General features: G+C 37.0%; 1 protein-coding gene across 1 annotated transcript; it reads right to left on the bottom strand.

The window, feature by feature from the left end:
- Nucleotides 1-1,521: 1,521 nt before the first annotated feature.
- Nucleotides 1,522-21,956, bottom strand: anxa5a (annexin A5a). The gene is made up of 13 exons (XM_056472597.1): nt 21,860-21,956; nt 21,630-21,664; nt 16,157-16,241; nt 15,847-15,941; nt 11,608-11,721; nt 11,376-11,466; nt 9,865-9,944; nt 6,878-6,928; nt 4,667-4,760; nt 4,486-4,581; nt 4,100-4,158; nt 3,866-3,988; nt 1,522-1,774 (listed from the first exon to the last, which is right to left on the bottom strand). The coding sequence occupies exons 2-13, from the start codon at nt 21,630-21,632 to the stop codon at nt 1,715-1,717; spliced, it is 951 nt and encodes a 316-aa protein (XP_056328572.1). The 5' UTR covers nt 21,633-21,664; nt 21,860-21,956; the 3' UTR covers nt 1,522-1,714.
- Between the last annotated feature and the right edge of the window lie 2 nt (nt 21,957-21,958).

Below are 21,958 nucleotides of genomic sequence, written 5' to 3'. Positions count from 1 at the left end.
GATTCTAACTATGCTCTTTGGAGATGCTTCGGTAAAGATGTTTGTATGACTGTTAATTTATATCTAGCCAACTTGAAAATATTTAAATTGCGTTATCCGTGTTATATTTCATCTGCAACATCGATACTGAACTTATATTATGTTTAGACATGAACTTCTGAATGCATAATTACCCTAAGACCTGAAGAGATTTCCCTGCATGAAAGACTCGTGAATGGGAGATTAACCTGCTGCTGCTTCTCTAATAAGGTAGGTAATTAAGTATGAAAGAAATGTGGATGATGTGTGGATGATTGACAGGGCTCATAACAAATCAACACAACCATCTGTTAACGAGGAAGTAAACGTTGTGTCCCAAAGCTTGCATACTCTTCTGTTACACACTCAAAAGTATATACTGTTCCTTTACAAAGAGTACATACTTTAGGGCGTAGTATAAGTATGTAAATTGGGATGCAGCATTTGATTTGTGGAACTTTTCTATGTAGCATCATGGGTAATGTAGTTTTTAATGCACAAATTCTTTAAGTTGATTTGTAAATAAGTTGAATTAATGCATACAGATTGAATTTAGAACTGATTAACAACCTTAAAACTGGACAGTTTTTAATGGTTTATGACTTATTATAAAATAAATTTCCGGAAGAATGAATGGAGTTAGAACTTTGCACACACATATTTGTCCCCCATTGGGTTTAATTGAAGCTCTGCTCTCTGAATGCTCTCCTTCAGGTCCTGTGTATCTGCGGGCAGGGGTCTCCATGTGGACTGATGTGGCCTGATTTCACACCCTCACATGCTGAGCTCTGATTGGCCAAAACAATGACCTTAATACAGTGTATCCTGGAAATAGTAAGTCTGTGTAGAAATGAGCGGCTTTGTGCTGAGGGTTTAGTCAAGAGCTTTACACACACACACACACACACACACACACACACAATCCACATTCCACACATCATAAAACAATGTGCTCTTATAACAGTTTCAACATCTCTACAAGGCGACACAAAGCAAGAAGGTCGCTGGTTTGAGTCCCGGCTAGGTCAGCTGGGATTTCTGTGTAGAGATTTGTATGTTCTCCCTGTGTTGGCGTGGGTTTCCTCTGGGTGCTCTGCTTTTCCCCCACAGTCCAAACACATGCGCTATAGGTGAATTGAACAAACTAAATTGGCCGTAGTGTATGTGTGTGAATGAGTGTGTATGGGTGTTTCCCAGTACTAGGTTGCAGCTGGAAGGGCATCTGCAGTGTAAAACATATGCTGGAATAGTTGGCGGTTCATTCCGGTGGCGACCCCTGATAAATAAAGGGACTAAGCTGGAGGAAAATGAATGCATGTTATCCTTCTGGTGGTTTGTGTGTAATCCTCACGCTCCTGTAAGTTTTATTCTCAGACAGAGTGCACTATGGGTAAACTGACTGTGTAACAGTTTCAGAACAACACTGCCCTCTACTGGTAAAGTATTATTTTGCGCAAGTAAAACTAAATAAAAAACAGCTTACAAAACATTAATAAGATCCACAACCCTTTATTTTCTAAAGTCTTCCCACAACTTTGAATGCATCAAAACAATTCAGCAAACGTCACACCAAAAGCAGCAAAGAGTGAACACTAGATTAATTCAGCTCAAATCATGAAAGATATAAATAAACACACTAGAGTTGTAAGATTGGAGGGGGGAAGCAATTAAACGAGTGTGTAAGATCAGCTCATGTCTAATCATTTCCACCACACAGGTAGAGCAGAGCCTTCTGGTAATCTCCATCAGTGTCTTCCTGAAAACACACACAAAAACATGAGGTGAATCTTTTGTTTGTGTGTGTGTGTGTGTGTGTGTCTGTGTGTGTGAGAGGTAAGATGCAGCCTGAATGTTTGTGTGTGCGTACATGTATGAGCATGTGTACACTACCTGACAAAAGTTATGGAGACAGAATAGACTCAAAACAAATTCACGCAAAAGACACGATGTACACATGCGTAGCCAAATTCACGTGCGTAAAATATTTATACATATTCACAAAAACAATTCACGTGCACGAAATAAAAATACATTAATGTAAATTACGATTTTAATCAGTGAAAGTCTGGGAATTTAATAGTTCTAGCTTGAAGCCTGCGCATCTCTTTCTCCATTCGCAATGCTGGAGAGAAACAGTCTGCGCAAAAGGAGCGCAGAGCGGGTGACATCGAATACAGCTCTCATCTGATTGGCTGAAAGTTACGAGTTGCCTGCTTCTGCCAGGACAGTCTCAAAAATACACACACACACTTATCCAGGGGGAGTTATACATGAAAGAGGATTTGCACAATCTCTTTCAGGATGAACTCGCAAGTTTTAAACATTCAAAACTTTTTGCAAATGGTGTTTTGCATTTGTGAAACGTATTTTATAAATAAGTATTATTATTTTGTGCACATGAATATGTATAAATATTTTACGCATAGGAATTTGGCTACGCATGTGTACATCGTGTCTTTTGTGTGAAACACTTTAGATACTAAACTCGCTCAATAAAAGTCTTGTCGTCGATTCCAGTTGTAAGAGCAACAAATAATAACTTGACTTCTTGTTGATCATTTGGAAAAGTGGCAGAAGGTAGATATTTCTGGTGAATCATCTGTTGAACTGCATCCCAATCATCACAAATACTGCAGAAGACCTACTGGAACTTGCATGGAGCCAAGATTCTTAAAGAAATCAGTCAAGTTTGGTGAAGGAAAAATCATGGTTTGGGGTTACATTCAGTATGGGGAGTGCGAGAGTTCTGCAAAGTGGATGGCAACATCAACAGCCTGAGGTATTAAGACATTTGTGCTGCTCATTACATTACAAACCACAGGAGAGAGCAAATTCTTCAGCAGGATAGCGCTCCTTCTCATACTTCAGCCTTCACATCAAAGTTCCTGAAAGCAAAGAAGGTCAAGGTGCTCCAGGATTGGCCAGCCCAGTCACCAGACATGAACATTATTGAGGAGGCATTGAAGATGAATCCAAAGAATCTTAATGAACTCTGCAAGAACGCTTTTTTTGTTATTCCAGATGACTTTATTAATAAGTGATTTGAGTCATTGCAGAGATGTATGGATGCAGTCCTCCAAGCTCATGGGAGTCATACACATTCTTAAGTCTTTTTCCACTGCAGCATGACTTTATATTCTATACTGGACATTATTTCTGTTCAGTGACAAGACTTTTGTCTAAGCAAAGTCAGACCTTACTGTCCTAATTTAATAATTAAAAATCAAGGCCTGATCATATTTTATTTTGGTAAAATAAGCGTAATCTAGAGGCCTTTGCCTTTCATATAAGCCACTTCGGATACCAAATGATCAACTAGAAGTCAAGTTATTAATTGCTGTTCCTAAAACTTGGAAAGGCGACAAGACTTTTGTCAGGTAGTGTATGTGCGCATGAGTGTTTGTGTGTGTGTATTCACGTATGTATGAATGTGTGTTTAAGTGTGTGCATGCATGTTTGTGAGTGTGTGTGTGCGTGTTTGTGATTCTGACTGTGTGTGTGTATAAGTGTGTGTGTCTGTCTGTGTGTGTTTTTGTGAGTGTGTATCTGTCTGACTGTATGTTCGTGTTAGTGAGCATGTATGTTTGTATACACGTGTGTGTGTGTGAATGAATTTTTAATAGCTTGTGAGTGTGTGCATGTTTGTGATTTTGACTGTGTGTGTAAGTGTGTGTCTGTCTGTGTGTGTTTTTGTGAGTGTGTATCTGTCTGACTGTGTGTGCATATTAGTCAGTGTTTGTAGGTAAGTGAGTCTGACTGTGTGCGTTTGTGAATGTGTTTATATGTGTGTGGTGCGGGTGTGTGTGTGACAGTATGTGTGTTTTTTTAAATGTGTGTGTGTTCTTGCCTGTATGGAGCTGTAGAGTGAATCTCCATATTTCTTCTTGTAAACAGCTCTGATGTCTAGCATGTCCACTTCACTCCTGGACACCATGATGCGTATGAGAGTCTCGTCATCAGTGCCGGCACGCTGAAAACAAGCAACATCATCACATCATCATGCAGATCAACAACTTCACTTAACTTATCCATGAAGCAGATCATTTCTGAGTCGGAAGAAGATGGAAATAAAGCTTTGTACCCGCATGGACTCTCGAAGGGATTCAGCGAAATAAGCCGGCACGCTTTTGGCACACTTCACTATGGTGAGAAAGAGAGAGAGAGAGAGCAAGATTTACTCTTCCCAATATCACTCTTAAATGACATTCTTAACTGTTAATAATGACCATGATCAGGGTTTTGTCTGGTTTTAAATCTATCATAATATCAGCAATAATATGAAAAAGGCAGATACTGATGTGTTTTTTTCTGAGAGCAAAATCGTTAAACTCAGAACAAAATCTGTACAAAATTTCAGATTTGAGTCTAATATTTATGTGCTAATATTTATTTTTTGTGCTTTGGGAAAGCAAGTGGTGTGCAACATGCTGAATCGCTTAAGAGGTGTATAGCCACACATTTCCGTACCCACAGCCAGCAGCAGGGCTTCCAGGTTTCCAGTGCACTCTTCTTTTAAGCTCTCCTCGATGTCACAGCCAGCAATCTTTTTGTAGGCTTCAAACACTGAAACAGAGACAGCGCAAGCCATTAGGATGCCATATCTGAATGCATCAAGAGCCTTTGAACACACATATCCAAAAACACACACCTTTCCTCAGGTGCTCGGCGCTCCTGTTGCCCAGGATATTGATGAACTTGTCCTCGTCCGTGCCGAATTTCTCCTCTCCAGCAGCAAACAGCTCCTGAAACACGATCGACCGACACACACTTCTAAAGTTCGCAACTTAAACCTGCAGGATCCAGTTTCGTCTTTTACAGGTTCACACGCTAGTCTAATGATTAGTCTAATAGTGCTGTGAAAATATATAACACTGCATACAACCAAGGTGATCATTTTAGATGTTCATTTCATAATGAATAAAGGGCTTAGTCCCTTTATTCATCAGGGGTCGCCACAGCGGAATGAACCGCCAACTATTGCAGCATATGTTTTACGCAGCGGATGCCCTTCCAGCTGCAACCCAGTACTGGGAAACACCCATACACACTCATTCACACACATACACCACAGTGAATTTAGTTTATTCAATTCACCTATAGCGCAGGTCTTTGGACTGTGGGGGAAACCGGAGCACCCAGAGGAAACCCACGTTAAATGCCAACTGGCCTCGCTGGGACTCAAACCAGCGATCTTCTTGCTGTGAGGCAACAGTGCCAACCACTGAGCCACCATGCCACGTATTGTAGTGTAATAATAAATCATCATGTCAAGAAAGCAACATGTATGCGCTTTATAAGACCCAGTGTTGGAAATCAGTCAAATTGGCCTACTTTTATATGTGTGTGTGTGTGTGAGCTTGACTGTTAAAGGGGCCACACCCACTGTTCCCTCTGCCTGCAGAGCTCCACACCCATCTCGGAGCATTTTTGGAAAAAATTCTGAGGTAGGCTTGAACATAAAGAGGATGACCCTTTAAAAATATGAGTAAACCCATTGTAACTTGAAACTGTTAAGTTGATTGAAGTCAATTTGTATAATTAGGCACATAGTACATTTTCTCAAAAAAAATTAAGGCAAAGGGTTTACTCACTTTGTAAAGTCAACTAATTGTTTTAAAATCAAGAGGTTTGCTCGCTTATTTTAAGTTCAATCATTCATTTTCTTTTTGGCTTAGTCCCTTTATTACTCTGGGGTCGCCACAGGGGAATGAACTGCCAACTTATCCAGCACATGCTTTACGCAGCGGATGCCCTTCCAGCCGCAACCCATCTCTGGGAGACATCCATACACACTCACTCACACTCATACACTACGGACAATTTAGCCTTCCCAATTCACCTATAGCGCATGTCTTTGGACTATGGGGGAAACCTGAGCACCCGGAGGAAACCCACAAGAACGCAGGGAGAACATGCAAACTCCACACAGAAATGCCAACTGACCCAGCCAGGGCTCGAACCAGCAACCTTCTTGCTGTGAGAAGCTGCGTCGCCCTTATTTTAAGTTGACTACTTAAAAAAGTGAGTAAACCCATTGTAACTTAAAACTGTTCAGTTGAATTAACTCAATTTTTATAATTATGCACATAGTTCAGTTACTTAAAATTTGTACGGCAACAGGTTTACTCACTTTTTAAAGCAAAATCAACTAATTGTTTTAAAATCAAGATGTTTGCTCGCTTACTTTAAGTAATGTCAACAAATCATGAGCAACAAAGTTCATTCATGTTGTCCCAACACAAGTTAATTGGTTTTGCCAAATGTAAGTAGATTGAACATAAAATAATTAAGTTGTCCTGGCTTTGTGGTTAGCACTGTCACCTCACAGCAAGAAGGTTGCTGGTTTAAGTCCCGGCAGGGTCAGTTGGCATTTCTGTGTGGAGTTTGCATGTTCTCCCCGTGTTGGCGTGGGGTTCCTCCGGATGCTCCTGTTTCCCCCACTGTCCAAACACATGCGCTATAGGTGAATTGAATAAAGCAAAAGTGGCTGTAGTGTATGAGTGTGTGTGTGCATGTGAGAGTGTATGGGTGTTTCCCAGTACTGCTTTGCAGCTGGAAGAGCATCCACTGTGTAAAACATATGCTGGAATAGTTGGCGGTTCATTCCGTTGTGGTGATCCCTGATGAATAAAGGGACTGAGCTGAAGGAAAATGAATGAATGTTTTCAAGTGTTAGGCCACTTAATATCACCACTTAAAATCCTTCAAACAACAGTTGCTCTGTTTTAATGTGAGGATTATTTATCTTTTCTTTATTATTTGTAATATAACAAAACTGTTATGTTATAATTACTATAATAATACCACAATAAAAAGATTCAAACACAAAATCCTTCAAAGAAACAAAAACAAACTTGACCTTTGCATCTTTCTCCACTCGGCTCTCGTCTACTCCCTCCTCCCGGCCCGCCTGTGTTTAGAAACAGAAACAAAACCAGGGGTCATTCGAGAAACATCAGCCTTCCTCCATCACCACATATGCTGAGACAGACGTGGAATTTCCCCTAACACAGTAAACTGCAATATTAAATTACACACACTTTACCCCCGAGAACAATTTAATCTCCTCCACAACATTAACTCAAGAGCTGTTTTAATTACTTAAGGATGACTTCACCGCTGCTCATGTTATCATTAGGAAGCTGCACCTTTTTTTAAGTATCTTCTTCTCACTAGCCAACACTATGATTGAATTGTACATCACAGTATGATAAATTTAATACACTGCTAATTATATATAGGTCAGAGATGAGAGGTACAATTTTGGTGTCTGTATCAAATTGAATGATTATAGTGATTTTATATACATACAACACTTTGGGGTGGGCAAACTCAATCCTGGAGGGCCGGTGTCCGGCACAGTTTAGCTCCAACTCTAATTAAACAAACCTGCTTATAGAATTCTAGTGATCTTGAATACACTGATTAGCAAGTTCAGATTTGTTTGGTTAGTGTTGAAGCTAAACTGTGCAGGAAAACGGCCCTCCAGGATCGAGTTTGCCCAACCCCTGGATTAGATGCATGTAAAGTATGTACTTCCATGTCTTGAAAAACTAAATAATGTGTGAAATACTTATTGTCATTCATAGTAAAAAAAAAAATATACAAATATATATATATATATATATATATATATATATATATATATATATATATATATATATATATATATATATATATATATATATATATATATATTGTATATATAGTTATGTAAAAAATCAAAGACATACAGTTGAAGACAAAATTTTAGCCCCCTGAGAAAAATATCACCTACGTTTTCTTATATTTAAAATTATTTTTATATTAAAAAGATCTTAAATAAATAATTATTAGCATTTTGCAGCATCAATGTGATCTTTATGTAGTCTTTTAATATGTCATCAATTAGCTCTTGTTATAAATACGCCAGACATTATTGTTTAGTATAGTTACACTGAATCAATGAAGAAATCAATATTGTATGAAATAATTGTTTTCAATCACAACAAATTGTCATTCTAGCCAACTTTTCTGGGGGAAAATAATTTAAATGACAATGTTTGTGCTTTATATGTTAGCAGACCTTTATATGTTGTTATTTATTTATTTTATAAAATTGTTACAGATGTTACAGAAGCGAATTCTTCAGTTAAACTTATTCAGTTAAACAGAGGTTCTCAAAGTGAATGCATACCTTGGCTCTAAGGGCCAAACAACAAAAAATAAGGTCAAGAATATTGGTGTTATTCTGGAGTCAGATCTGAGTTTCAGTAGTCATGTCAAAGCAGTTAGTAAATCAGCAAACTATCATCTCAAAAACATTGCGAGAATCAGAATGTGCAATATGTGCATTTATCTTTTGTCACTGTACAAATAATGAATGCAAGTGTTAAGTGGTTTTATTAGTTTGTGTTTGCTGCGATGTGTTGCTATTTTAAGACCAGCGCAACCCTAATTTTCCTGTTTTGCATCACGTTGTTTAAAGAGCAAATCTATTTGTGCCACTTTGTGGACTCATGCGTGTTTCTGGCTAGAAAAGAGGTGTGTTAAGGCGCATTGTTGGCGCGTTGCTATTTTGAGGATCTAAAATAGATCAACTGAAATCTGCTCTAAAGTCTAGCGCAGAGTGTGTTAGTTGTGCTCCTTAAATGCGTACACATTGCTTTATACACACAGGATGTACAACAATACAGAAAAATCTTTAAATATGAAAAAATTAAAGGATTAAAATATAACAAAAATTAATATTTTGTACATAAATATAAAAACTGCATGCCTTCTTCATCTCGGTGGGCTTTTTTCAGTTTATTCATGACAACTTGCTTTTGTATAATGTTATTATTAGTAATATTATTATTATTATTATTATTATTATTAATAATAGTTTTATTTATTATATGCATATTTAAATTTGTTTTATTTAAAACAAGCTTAGATTTGTCCATCTCTCAGGTTTTTGACCATATAGAGCATAGGACGTGTGTTTGAATATAACTTCATTATTATTGTTCATTTATTTGTTTGCTGGAAATTAGAACTGAATTTAGAAATAGTTTTGAAACAATTTTTTGTGCTTAAACAAAATTAATTATGTAGGCTAATCGATGTCTTCAGTGGAGTGCGTACAACATGTTTCTTTATCCACGAAAGAGAAAGTAAAGAGGCCAAATGGAGGAGGCGAGTTCTTTATCCTCGCACTGCAGATGCTCTGTTTAACTGTTTTCTCGCTAGTGAAGCGTTCAGTTTTTCCACCTACAAAGTTGCCATGTAAATAGCAAGTGCGCCATGGTGCGACGCAACTGCCTCTTTAAGGGAATGGGAGATAAGACTTTGATTGGTTTATGCTCAAAACACACACATAACTCATTAAGAGAATAGGCACAACCCTGTTAGACCATGCGCCAGGGCGCAAACCGCATTTTCCGTCCTTAAAATAGCAAAAGTGGATTCAGTCATGCCCTTAATGGTTTTGCGCCATGCGCTTGAGTCTTTGCGCCTAGATCATTAAAATAGAGCCATAACAGTCCTGTATGTTTATGACCATAGAAAACAGGAAGCATCTGATGTACTATTTAAGTTGGATTGTCTTTCCCATGATGACAGTACATATTATTTCACTAGATATTTTGCAAGATACTAGTATTCAGCTAAAATTAATATTTTAAAGGTTAACTAGGAGGATTAGGCTAAGCGTGGATAGTTCTGTAGCCAATCAAAATATAACGTCTTTTGGTATATAAGTATTTTTATTGACCTTACCAGTTTTTAAATAAAATAGTTTTTTAAATCCAGGCAAATAAAAAGACATTATACATTTATACACAATTAAAATTTGCATTAACCCAAAGCCCCATTGTGTTTTACCTGTACGAGGATCACCAGCATCTTCTGGTAGTGTCCTGACGTGTCACCCATGATATCTTTCTCCAGTTTTCCTCCATGTTCTAGGTCAAGACACATGAGAAGGGCTTATTGGCCGTTCACACTTAACTCAACTGCTGCTTATTGCTCTCAACTGGGGCTAATTGGAAAGGATCAGTTTTAACGGTGACCTTTATGATCGAGTCCTCTCAAATATCTCTATCAGGTGTCGCTCATGCCTTACTGAGCTCCGTACAGACAACAAGGATGGATGTTTACCAAAAAGACATCATTCCTTAACATATGGCCCACATCGAATATCTGATATATGGCAATATATGCAAATGATATGTATGACATACAGGTTCATATTTGTATTTCGCATATACACTCACCACCCACTTTATTAGGTTCACTTCTGTGGGCACAAGTGCCTTGTTGATGCCAGAGGTCAGAGGAGAATGGCCAGACTGGTTCCAGCTGATAGAAAGTCAACAGTAACTCAAATCACCACTCGTTACAACCGAGGTCTGCAGAAGAGCATCTCTGAACACACAACACGTCCAACCTTGAGGCAGATGGGCTACAGCAGCAGAAGACCACATCAGGTGCCACTCCTGTCAGCTATTAACAGGAAACTGAGGCTACAATTCGCACAGGCTCACCAAAATTGAACAATAGAAGATTGAAAAAAGGTTGCCTGGTCTGATGAATCTCGATTTCTGCCGCAACATTCTGATGGTCGGGTCAGAATTGTGCGTCAACAACATGAAAGTACGGATTCATCCTGCCTTGTATCAATGGTTCAGGCTGGTGGTGGTGTAATGTTGTGGGAGATATTTTCTTGGCACACTTTGGTCCCATTAGTATCAATTGAGCATCGTATCATATAGCATGAGTCATCTCAGACTGGTTTCTTGAACATGACAATGAGTTCACTGTACTCAAATGGCCTCCACAGTCACCAGAGCTCAATCCAATAGAGCACCTCAGGGATGTGGTGCAACAGGAGATTCGCATTGTGGATGTGCAGACGACAAATCTGCAGCAACTGCGTGATGATATCATGTTAATATGGAGCAAAACCTCTGAGGAATACTTCCAGTACCTTGTTGAATCTATGCCACGAAGGATTAAGGCAGTTCTGAAGACAAAAGAGGGTCCAACCCGGTACTAGTAAGATGTACCTAACAAAGTGACCGTTGAGTGTATGTTCAATACATTAGCTATAATGTTGTATATGTGTTCATATATGTCCATATATCATATATTTGAACATATATGTACATATTTTAAATAAAAAAATATATATAATGGCCATTTTTGCAATATTTTGATATATATGTTGCATATATGACAATTTATGTGAAATCCAATTATGAACTTTTATGTCATTAGCATATATTTCCATGTATCAGATGTCTATATTGGAAAGTCCTAAGAATAAATGGACTCTGACATGCAATACTTACAAGATTTTAGCCTAATTATATGGCTGCACAAATGAATATTACCTTTCTTATAAGCTTTGACGATCTCTTTTATCTCTTCACATGTCCTGGACGCAAGGATCTCAATTAATACTTGATCCTCTGTACCCACTCCCTGTGGTGAAATGCAAAATTAAAAAGATAAACAATCTGAGATGAGATCGGCTCAGGTTTAACATAATGGACATAGCAGTCATTTCTTTGTGTATTTTAATTTTACTCAGTTGCTGATGGATGGAAATATGTTTGCGGTTACCTTGATGGCCTTATGAAGTTCATTTGCGTCATATATTGTTGGTGGCGCCATAAGGGCCAGGATCAGATCCTCCAGCTTTCCTCCAAGCTCGGATCGTAAGTCTTTCACCAGATCCTGTAGACACGGATGAGAAAAATACATGCAAGAAAATATACTGCACATAAGTCTGGGGATGTGATGCTCATTAGCATTTTAACAGCATTTCAGCACCATCAGTTATATCAACATTAATAAGTGGATGATCATATGTGCATAACGATGGTGCAGAAATTAAGTATCTAGATATAGTGTGCATTAGTGTCACTTTTTTAGCAGGGCTGTAATTGCAAAAGTATTTTACTATTACTTTTTCTCGTGGGGAGGTCTCTCTTAATTATTTTAAAGGGGTGCTATCATGCAAAAATCACTTTTAAAGGATTTAAACAGTTGTGTGATAAAAATGTATTAATTCTACTTTGTATAATCACACTTGATAAAAAACAGTCTGCAGAAACACTTTGATTCTCCCTTTGTACATTCTCCCTTTGTACATATCATTAGAAGGGGAAAGCCCCGCCCATTCCGCCCATTCTGGTTCGGCTCAGCTGCCAAAACCGACCTCCGTATACTACAGCGAATAGTCCGGACTGCTGAACGAATCACTGGCACTACCCTTCCTACACTTCAAAAGCTGTACTCTTCCAGAGTAAGTAAAAGGGCTCGCAAAATCACTCTGGACCCCTCACACCCAGCACACTACCTGTTCGAACTGTTACCGTCTGGTCGGTGCTTCAGAGCACCAAGCACAAAAACAGCCAGACACAGGAAAAGTTTCTTTCCTCAGGCTGTCTACCTTATGAACAGTTAAATATTCCCCTACTGTGCAATAAATATGTGCAATACTTTTTCATACGCACTTGTACACAGCACCTTATATCAATATACAATGCAATACCTTCTCCATTCGTATTTGTACACAGCACCTTATAACCTGTATGTTTATAACAAATCTCTACACACAATTCAACATCCAGATTTTTTGACTAACTGCATCTCTGTTTAATGTTTATCGTCTTTTCTTATTTTTTATTTTTCATATTTATTTATTTTGTGTTGGTCACTTTTCACTTTATGTACACTGGAAGTTTCTGTAGCCAAAACAAATTCCTTGTGTGTGTGAAGCACATTTGGCAATAAAACTGATTCTGATTCTGATTCATTGGTGATGATCATTAGCATAAACAGCCCTGATTGAGAAGCAGCCATCTGCCATTAGAGTTTTGAATCTGCCACTATGCTGACACGTAGGCTTTTGTAGCTCCGCCCTCTTTTGAAAAGAGCACAATCTCACTTGAATTTAAAGCGACAGCCACTAAAACGGCACAATTTGGATCAAAGCCTAAAAAGGTTAGTTTCAAAGAGTTTTAAAACATTATTTGTGGGGTACGTTGAGCTGAAACTTCACGTACACACTCTAGAAACATCAGAAACATTTTATATCTTGTAAAAAGGGGAATAATAGGTGCCTTTAAGGCATGAACCAAACAAAGCAACTATGATGGTAATCACAACATTACAAAATCTGATTTGAAGCAAAGAAGTGTATGAAAATAAGGCAACAAGACAAAGGTGCATGACTGCATGCTTAATCTAGGGCCCCCATCAATAATCCTTGAGGGGGGCCCACGCATTTTGCGCTACGCCACTGTTTGCGGTGCATTGTGGGAGTGAGCAGAGATCTGATTGGTGGAATTTTCTGTATACAGCATAATGGGTAATGTAGTTTTCTGCACATGCACATGCTTAAGAAACAATTAAAAGCTTTAGAAAATTATGTCAGTCCACAGGCATTACTAGACCCCATTTATTCATTCATTTATTTATTTTCAGCTTAGTCCCTTATTTATCAGGGGGCCACCACAGTGGAATGAACCGTAAAAATCCTATCTACTGTCCCACAAATATTGTCGAAAGTATGAAAAATATAGTTCATATTCCTGAAAGCATACACTGAGACAGGGGACGCCCTAATATGGTAACCAATTGAAACTCAATGTTATCTGGTGGTCGTGATTGGTACTGCACCCAACAAAATGTTACTGAAAGCTAATTTTTCAACCCAGGCTCATTCTGATTGCGTACCGCTATATACATTTCTGAAGAGCACCAAATACGCCCCAGGAGGGTTTTTCTTTTCGTAGTTTTTGTTTTCGCGAATCCACCAGAGGCTGCTGTGTAAGCTTTTTGAGATCTCAAATTTCTCTCGTTCGCGCCTGTTGTTCTCGCGTAAATCTCAAAAGCACCGATTGACCTGCCCACCTACTTCCCTAAACCCAGCTGACAGTTTTAAAAAGCAATACAAAAAAAGAAAAGCACTCGTCTGATTTTTACCACGTTGTTTACTTGTTTATTTTATTTTTTGGCTTCTGTCTTTGTCTTACTCGCTTTCTGGAAGCGTTCTGTAACAGACTCAAACCCTGTCATCGTGGTCAACTCCTCTCTGCGTCTCAAGACCGCCGACGTACATGGCGAGCTAACTGGACAAACTGGTAACAGCGGGAAAGCTGTCGTTCGTTTTAAAGACGAAATGCAGCCATACATACTTCTGGATAAATTGCTATCTCAGAAATGTATATAGGGCTACGTTTTCATATGTGGAATGATCTATGTTGTAATTTTCAAATTTGGAATATCATTTGATCAGCTATTTGGCTTTGATGCTATGTCAATTTTAGGCAAAAACTGTTTTTGTAAAAAATATATTTCATGTAATATAATCAAATATACATGAATTGTTTTAGTATTTTGAAATATTTAATATAAAGGCAAATTACTTTTAATTTCTTTAACTTTTTTCAGATCTCTCCAGAGATGTTCAATAGGATTTAGATCTGGGCACTGGCTGGGCCACTCAAGGACATTCACAGAGTTGTTGTGAAGCCACATTGATATTTTGGCATCTTCCCCTCTATCCTGGCTAGTCTTTCAGTTCCTCCTGCTGAAAAACATCCCCACAGTATGATGCTGCCACCACCATGCTTCACTGTAGGGATGGTGTAAGCCTGGTGAGGAGCGGTGCCTGGTTTTCTCCAAACGTAACGCCTGACATTCACTACAAAGAGTTCAATTTTAGTCTCATCAGAGCAGAGTTTAGTTTCTTATGGTCTGAGAGTCCATCAGATGCCTTTTGGCAAATTCCAGGCAGGGAGTGGCTTCTGTCTGGCCACTCTACAGGCCTGATTGGTGGATTGCTGCACAGATGGTTGTCCTTCTGTAAGGTTCTCCTCTCTCCACAGAAGAACACTGGAGCTCAGACAGAGTGACCATCGGGTTATTGATCACCTCCATGACTAAGACCCTTCTCCCCAGATTACTCAGCTTAGATAGCCGGCCAGCTCTAGAAAGAGTCCTGGTGGTTCCAAACATCTTCCACTTACGGATGATGGAGGCCACTGTGCTCATTAGAACTTTCAGAGCAGCAGAAATTTTTCTGTAACCTTCCCCAGCCTTGTGCTTCGAGACAATCCTGTCTCAGCGGTCTACAGACAATTCCTTTGTCTTCATGCTTGGTTTGTGCTTTGACATGCACTATCAACCCTGGGACCTTATATAGACAGGTGTATGCCTTTTCAAATAATGTCCAATCAACTGAATTTACCACAGGTGAACTCCAATGTGATTTTTCAGCTTTTCTTATTTTTAATAAATTTGCAACAATTTCCAAAAATCTTTTTTCACATTGGCATTATGGGGTATTGTGTGTAGAATGTTGAGGAAATAAATGAATTTAATCCATTTTGGAATAAGGCTGTAACATAAAAAATGTGGAAAAGTGAAGCGCTATCAATATTTTCCGGATGCACTGAATGCAGTAAGTCGTTGAAGAATAGTAGTCATTTAAGTTGAGCATGCCATTTTCCTATCTATGTTCAAAAAGTGGCTGTGATGGTTAAGAAGTTAAACAAAACTAAAAGGTCCCGTTTGACTCGAATTTAAATAATTAAGAGTTTAATTTCTACTGTCTATGTGTTGATATTTATTTGTATTTTTTATATTTAATCAAGTAATTAAATTACTTATTGAGTAACTAAGTTCCTTTTCAGACAGAGTGTGAAAAGTAATTAAATACAGTCATAATAATCAGTAATGAATTGCTTTTTTGAAGTAACTTACTCTGTTTGGGACACGCCAATATATTACATTCTGAAAACGTATTATTCCTGGTGCAACACAAGATAATAATCTAATACCCCTACTCACCTTTCCGAAAGCTTTTTTATAAGCTGCTTTTATTTCCTGTCTCTGGTCATTAGAGCGAGCTGCCAGTAACATGAGGATGGTGTCTTCATCAGTGCCTGAAAACAAAGCATCCGCATCAGCTCAGACAAGACGACAAAAGTGACAAATTGTCTCCAAGTTAAATGAGGATGTCTAACATTGTGTAAGTGTTACCACTATGTCCAGGCACGTTATCAAGATTACTAATAATACCTATAGTAATACTAATAAAATGCCCATTGAAAACCAACAACAAAAAATAGCAATATTTCTTTTGTGTAAGAAGCCCTACCGATGCCTTTCATGGCCTTGCGCAAAACTTCGGCATCATGCTTTGCATTGAAGTGCACAAAGGGTTTCACACTGCCTCGACTTGCCTGGGGAAAAAAAACAACAACAAATGAATATACTACAAAATATAGTTAAATAGAGGCTGACAACCGGTTGTGTTCTTTGCAACTAAAATAAATAATGTGTAAAGTTAACTATCAGAGCTTGTAACAAGTTGTGTTTCTTATAACAAGTTCTCTTTTCATGCATCTTGCATCATAACTAGTAAAATATGATCTGTTAGAAATTATTTATTATGTTTAAAATGAGTTGAAATTAAATCTTGAAAACAGTACTTAGGAAGTACTATAAAAATAACAAACATTTCACAGGAGGGCCAACATTTTGACCTCAACTGTATTTCTATCCCTTTAAGTGTTGGCATGGTGATGTTGTCGTGGAGATTAAGGTGATGATTGACTGGGTTACAGCAGATGCAACCGGTATCAGATCAGACTGAGGAAACCCACAGAATCGGTCACTCGTTACCATCACACACCTGGCACAACCAAGCGAATGGCATATACTGTAGTAGTGCATCTACAAGGATTAGCCATGCCTGGGCTGGGCTGGCATATCATGTGTTGTTTCTTTAAAGTTTAATGCCATGACACAGGCCGTTTTACAAGCTGACATGATTCTCAAATGCAGTCCAGTGTTGTTTTTGCACTGCATTATGCTGATGTTCAATCATTTAATATATCATGATAATGAACATGCTTGATGCTGATATTTTGGTCACGTCAAAATAAAGAGAATAATGATTTATTAAGGGCAGTTTGATGACGCAGTGGGTAGCACAATCACCTCATAGCAAGAAGGTCACTGGTTCGAGCCCTGGCTGGGTTAGTTGGCATTTCTGTGTGGAGTTTGCATGTTTTCCCCATGTTGGCGTGGGTTTCCTCTGGGTGCTCCGGTTTCCCCCACAGTCCAAAGACATGTGGTACAGGTGAATTAGGTAGGCTAAATTGTTTGTAGTGTATGTGTGTGAATGAGTGTGTTTGGATGTTTCCCAGAGATGGGTTGTAGCTGGAAGGGCATCCGCTGCGTAAAACATGTGCTGGATAAGTCGGCGGTTCATTCCGCTGTGGCGACCCCGGATTAATAAAGGGACTAAGCCGAAACAAAAATGAAGGAATGAATGAATGATTGATTAATTAAACAATTTTAAAGTGCCTTTTAAGAATATTTCGATTGTTGTATTGGTTGTTCATCAGAGCACAAAATACTTTTACTTTTAAAATATAATCATTGATCTGGTTTATGACATTGAAAATTATGTGACTGTTGTTCATTAACTCTGCACAGTAATGTTTCAAATATTACCACTGGTTAATTGAACTAAAGTCAATGTAAGCACAACTTCAAAAGCATTTATTAATCTTAGGTGAAGATAATTTAGTATTATGCTTAGAAAAAACAAAACAAAAAAAACAGTGCAGTATCAGGATCGGACCTGTATTGATCGATACTCTTGGTATCGAGATCATATCGGTTCCAAAAAAATGCTATCGGTGCATCCCTAGTTTCAACTGCAGTTGGGTTACTTAACAAGCTTTAAGTTTTAGTTGCTCATGCATATTTATTTTATTGTTCAATGTTATTTCTATGTTGTTTGTGTGTTGATCTTAGTCGGCTATGGCTGTGAACCAAATTGCCCCTCGGGGACAATAAAGAAATTCCAATCCAATACTTCCTCATCCTTCTGCAATTTAATTTGTTTAAAACGTTTGTATACTCTGAACATGTACACTGTAAAAATGTAATGACAAAAAGTCAAGACAACAATTACGTTTATGTTGCGTTAACTTATTTTAATAAGTTAATCAGGTTTCAACTACATTTTTAAAATAATACAATACAAAGATAAAATAAAAATTAAATAAAATAATACAAAGTTTAACTTAATAATTTAGTCAGTTCGATTGATGTAAGTTGAAAAGACGAGAAAAATTAGTTTGGTTCAACTTAAAAATTTAAGGCAGCAATAATTTTTTATGGTAAAGCAATACACAAGTTCATTTTGTAATTTTTTTTTTGTAGACTTTACACACCTGAAACTTGTCTATAGCACTCATTCACTGTTGCTCTTATAGTTGTGTAAATTGTGTAAAGCGTCTGCTAAATGTAAATGTAAATTATACCTATTAAAGTAATCGGTTTTGCTCAATATTTTGGTCATAATATATGTACATCACGATAAAAGCTTTAGCGATTATTCTCAAACTAATTTCAACCTGAACTTGAACCTTAAACCAAAACCTTATCCTTTGCTCATCAACCTGAGCTGCAATCCTGGTCTATCTTTAATCAGTCGTGTATGGATTACAGATAGTCTGTGTGTATAAAGGGTTACCAGAAAGATTACAATCACGGGGTTAACAGGAATTGTGGATTTGGTTGTTTTCTACCTGTTAAAGGTCATCTTAGAGACCTGAGGGATCATGAAAGAGCATTTATTGGAAACAGTTTACAGAATTATTGAATCAAATTACCTGTCTGAGAATGGTTTTTACACGATAACGATGAAAGAAATGAGGCATTACTTGCAATGGCAATTTTATTCTCAAACACCTGCGCTGGCTAATGATGTATATTAATAATTTTTGTTTGACATTTTTCCACTTCACCTCAGAACTGCAAACTGCTGTAAAACAGAGCTGCAAATACCAAAAACAGGATTTGTTATCTTTTGAAACTATTTCAGAAATATTTTGACCTGTAAACTGTTTTTTCTGATGCAATGTTATAATATTTGGCAAAAAGTAAAAGTTGCATATTGTACCATCAGCAGGGACTGAAGTAGCACAAGTGTGGGTCAAAAGTGACACAACAATATTTGCTAGATTTACTGGCTTAATCGTGTTTGTTTTAAATATATCTGACTATGACCTTGTTAATGTTCACTCAAACATTTTTTTTGTCCTTTATTTTTGCAAAACAATATTAAACTGCATTTTCATTTTAAATTTCAGCTCCATCAAATGTTTCAAGAGTACGGAGACCCGGAAGGGACGTGATGGTGGGGAAAAAATAGGTGGTAGAAAAAAAATGGGTGGAAGAAAAAATAGAGTTATAGGAAAACTGTTTCCTTTGCACAACAGTTAATGCATTTCTAAAAACAATTAGTCATTTGCGCACATCATAGTAGCAGTTTCTAATTCCTTCCAGCAAATTGCAAATGCTTTTGGACATGCATCAATTGCTTTCATACAAGTCTCTGCTGTTTTATAACATTATCATTTGCTTATGTCATGTCAGTCAAAATTAACTAAACTTGTGAATGCTGAATAGTCATTCCAGATAAAACTGATAGTCCTCAATTCATTACTTGAGTCATTACAAACAAAAATGTTGAACTAGCTGTCAAAATCTGTCAAGCAAATTTTATTTAAAAAATGTTAAATCTTTTTTTCCTGAAAATGTCTTCTAAATTAAACAGTTTCATGAATAATTTACAGACCTACAGTGTGTATGTTGTAGGTTCAGTTCCAATATGTCCTGCACAATAGTTTACAGTTGTGCAAAGCTCTACCCAATGGAAGTTTATGTTTGTTGTAAATAAGGGTGTATTTATTCTTTTGCACAATGCTGTGAATAAATTAGAATTGCAAAGAGCATCTGCAGTAAAAAAGTGAAACATACATATTCAGCGTCTTGTACTCAGATACCTCACTAAATGCAGTGATGTCTAACTTTACTGTAGTTTTTAAATGGCTGTGCAAATAGTATCAAGCGCTGTTTTGAGCATTTTCAGCAAGTGTGACCAAAATCTGACCTTTTTTGCATTGGAAAAATGTTACAGAGTAAACTGTCATGATGAAAACATGAAGCCACTTGACTATCTTGTTCATAAACAATGGTGTCAGGACTTTTCATCTTGATGACTCTGACACTTTCATTGACATGAATACTTGCTATCCATTTTGAGCAAGTGACATGCCTTTTGCAGGTTATCAACTAGGGTTTGCAGTTTGTACTAATTGAATTGTTTTGAGAAATGCATTAACTGTTGAGCAAATGTAAATAGTGTTGTGAGAAATGCACCAAAGCGACTGAGAAAAACTGTATCGTCTTATGACAGGCCCTTTTATGTTGGATTTTTCTATACAAACACAATATTTCTCCCCATAAACAAATAATATGTAATAATAGATATATAGATATAAGAACAAGATAATTTTCTATGATAATTGGGTTAAAAAAAGATTCTATTGGTCTCTTTACTGGATATTATACTGAATTTTTAGAGAAGTTTAGTTTTCCAGTGCCTCCATGAGATTATAATATAGTAATTGATGCAATACCAGCAGACCTGGCGAGGATTGGGTAACAGTGAACCAAATAAACTAACAGTTAAAAATTAGATTTTATTAGATGGTGTTGATATCAAAGATAGAAAATGTAATAATACATTTCTTAGAAGTTTGATTCATTATCCTGCCAATTTTAGACACTTTTGGAATAAACAATTTGAGAATATCAACTGGAACTTAGTCTGGACTTACAACAACAAATATTGTGTCACTAATAAAGTCAGTGAAATCTACTTTAAAATCATACATAAATATTTCCAAACAACCAGTTTCTCAAGAGATATAAAGTTGATCGTTCTGAATCCTATGTTTTTTCCGGAATGGATGTTGAGACTGTTATGCATTTGTTTTTTAATTCTATGTATGTTAAATATTTTCTGGTTTGATGTTGAATGTCTATTTACTATACTGAGTGGTCTTAAAAGTAATATAAAGAAAAGAGATGTCATATTTTACGTAGATCAAAAAGATCTAGATAAGAATCTCCTGTTTATGTTAAATCTTTTGATATTATTGGGCAAGTTTCATAAGTGTAAATGTTCGATGAGGAAGCCTAACATCTTCCATTTCAAGGCTGATTTAAAAATGTATTTTGAAACACTTTAAGGACTTTCAAGTCGTAACCAGAATTGTTAATATACTCCAAAACTAAACTCCTCTTCTCTATGGTAATTGTTATGTATACCTGCTCTTGTTCTTTATTTATTTATTTTTTTCCTCACCCTCTTTTTTCTTTTTGTTATTTTGCTTACAGATTTTATGCTAAAATGTGAATATCCTATTGTAAGATTTCTTATGCATTTGATTGGAAATGTTCAGCAAATACAATAAAAAATAAAATTTAAATAAATTCAAAAAAAGATGCTACAACAAAAATACATAAATAAATAAAAAATACTAATGTCTTATGACGTTGTGTGCATGCTGGGTTGTTTAATAAACCTTCATAAAAGACAAAAACAAGTCTAAAGTTAACCCTGCAAACAGAATAACACAAAACGAAGCCCTACATGTACCTGAATAAACGTAAAGGTAAAAATTATTTATAAATGTATGTTATACACAAAAATAGAAAAGAAAACAGACAGAAATATGGCATAAATGCAGTTTATCACTTACCATGTGTACAGATAGAGGCAGCACTGTGTGAACTTCTGAAAAGAAAGAGCAAGCAAGTTTATTATTGTCATCAAACTAAATCAGAAATTTGTTACGCGGTTAAGCAGAAAGAATTAACTATTTATTCGCTAAATGACTGTAAGACTCTGAATTAACAACCCCTGTCTTTAACTCATTTAAACTACTCCGTTTCAACAGGTTATTTATCGAGGACAGTGGATGTACAATACCTGTTGATGTTTTCTGTCACCTGTAATCGAGAGGTCAGTCTTCTGCCTGTGTCAACATCCTCACATCAGCGGGGAGTTGTAGTTAAATGTTGGCCACGC

The sequence above is a fragment of the Danio aesculapii genome, chromosome 14 (assembly GCF_903798145.1).
Source record: "Danio aesculapii chromosome 14, fDanAes4.1, whole genome shotgun sequence".
Lineage (NCBI taxonomy): Eukaryota > Metazoa > Chordata > Actinopteri > Cypriniformes > Danionidae > Danio > Danio aesculapii.
This window is presented reverse-complemented; position numbering and strand designations above follow the sequence as displayed.

Bases quoted from the DNA above. Each gene is read 5' to 3' on its own strand.
- anxa5a (XM_056472597.1), bottom strand. The intron at 9,945-11,375 runs GTAATATTCATT...GTCTTGACCTAG, and splicing joins CGTCAAAGCTTATAAGAAAG to AACATGGAGGAAAACTGGAG. The intron at 1,775-3,865 runs GCAAGAACACAC...GTGTGTTTTCAG, and splicing joins CACTCTACAGCTCCATACAG to GAAGACACTGATGGAGATTA.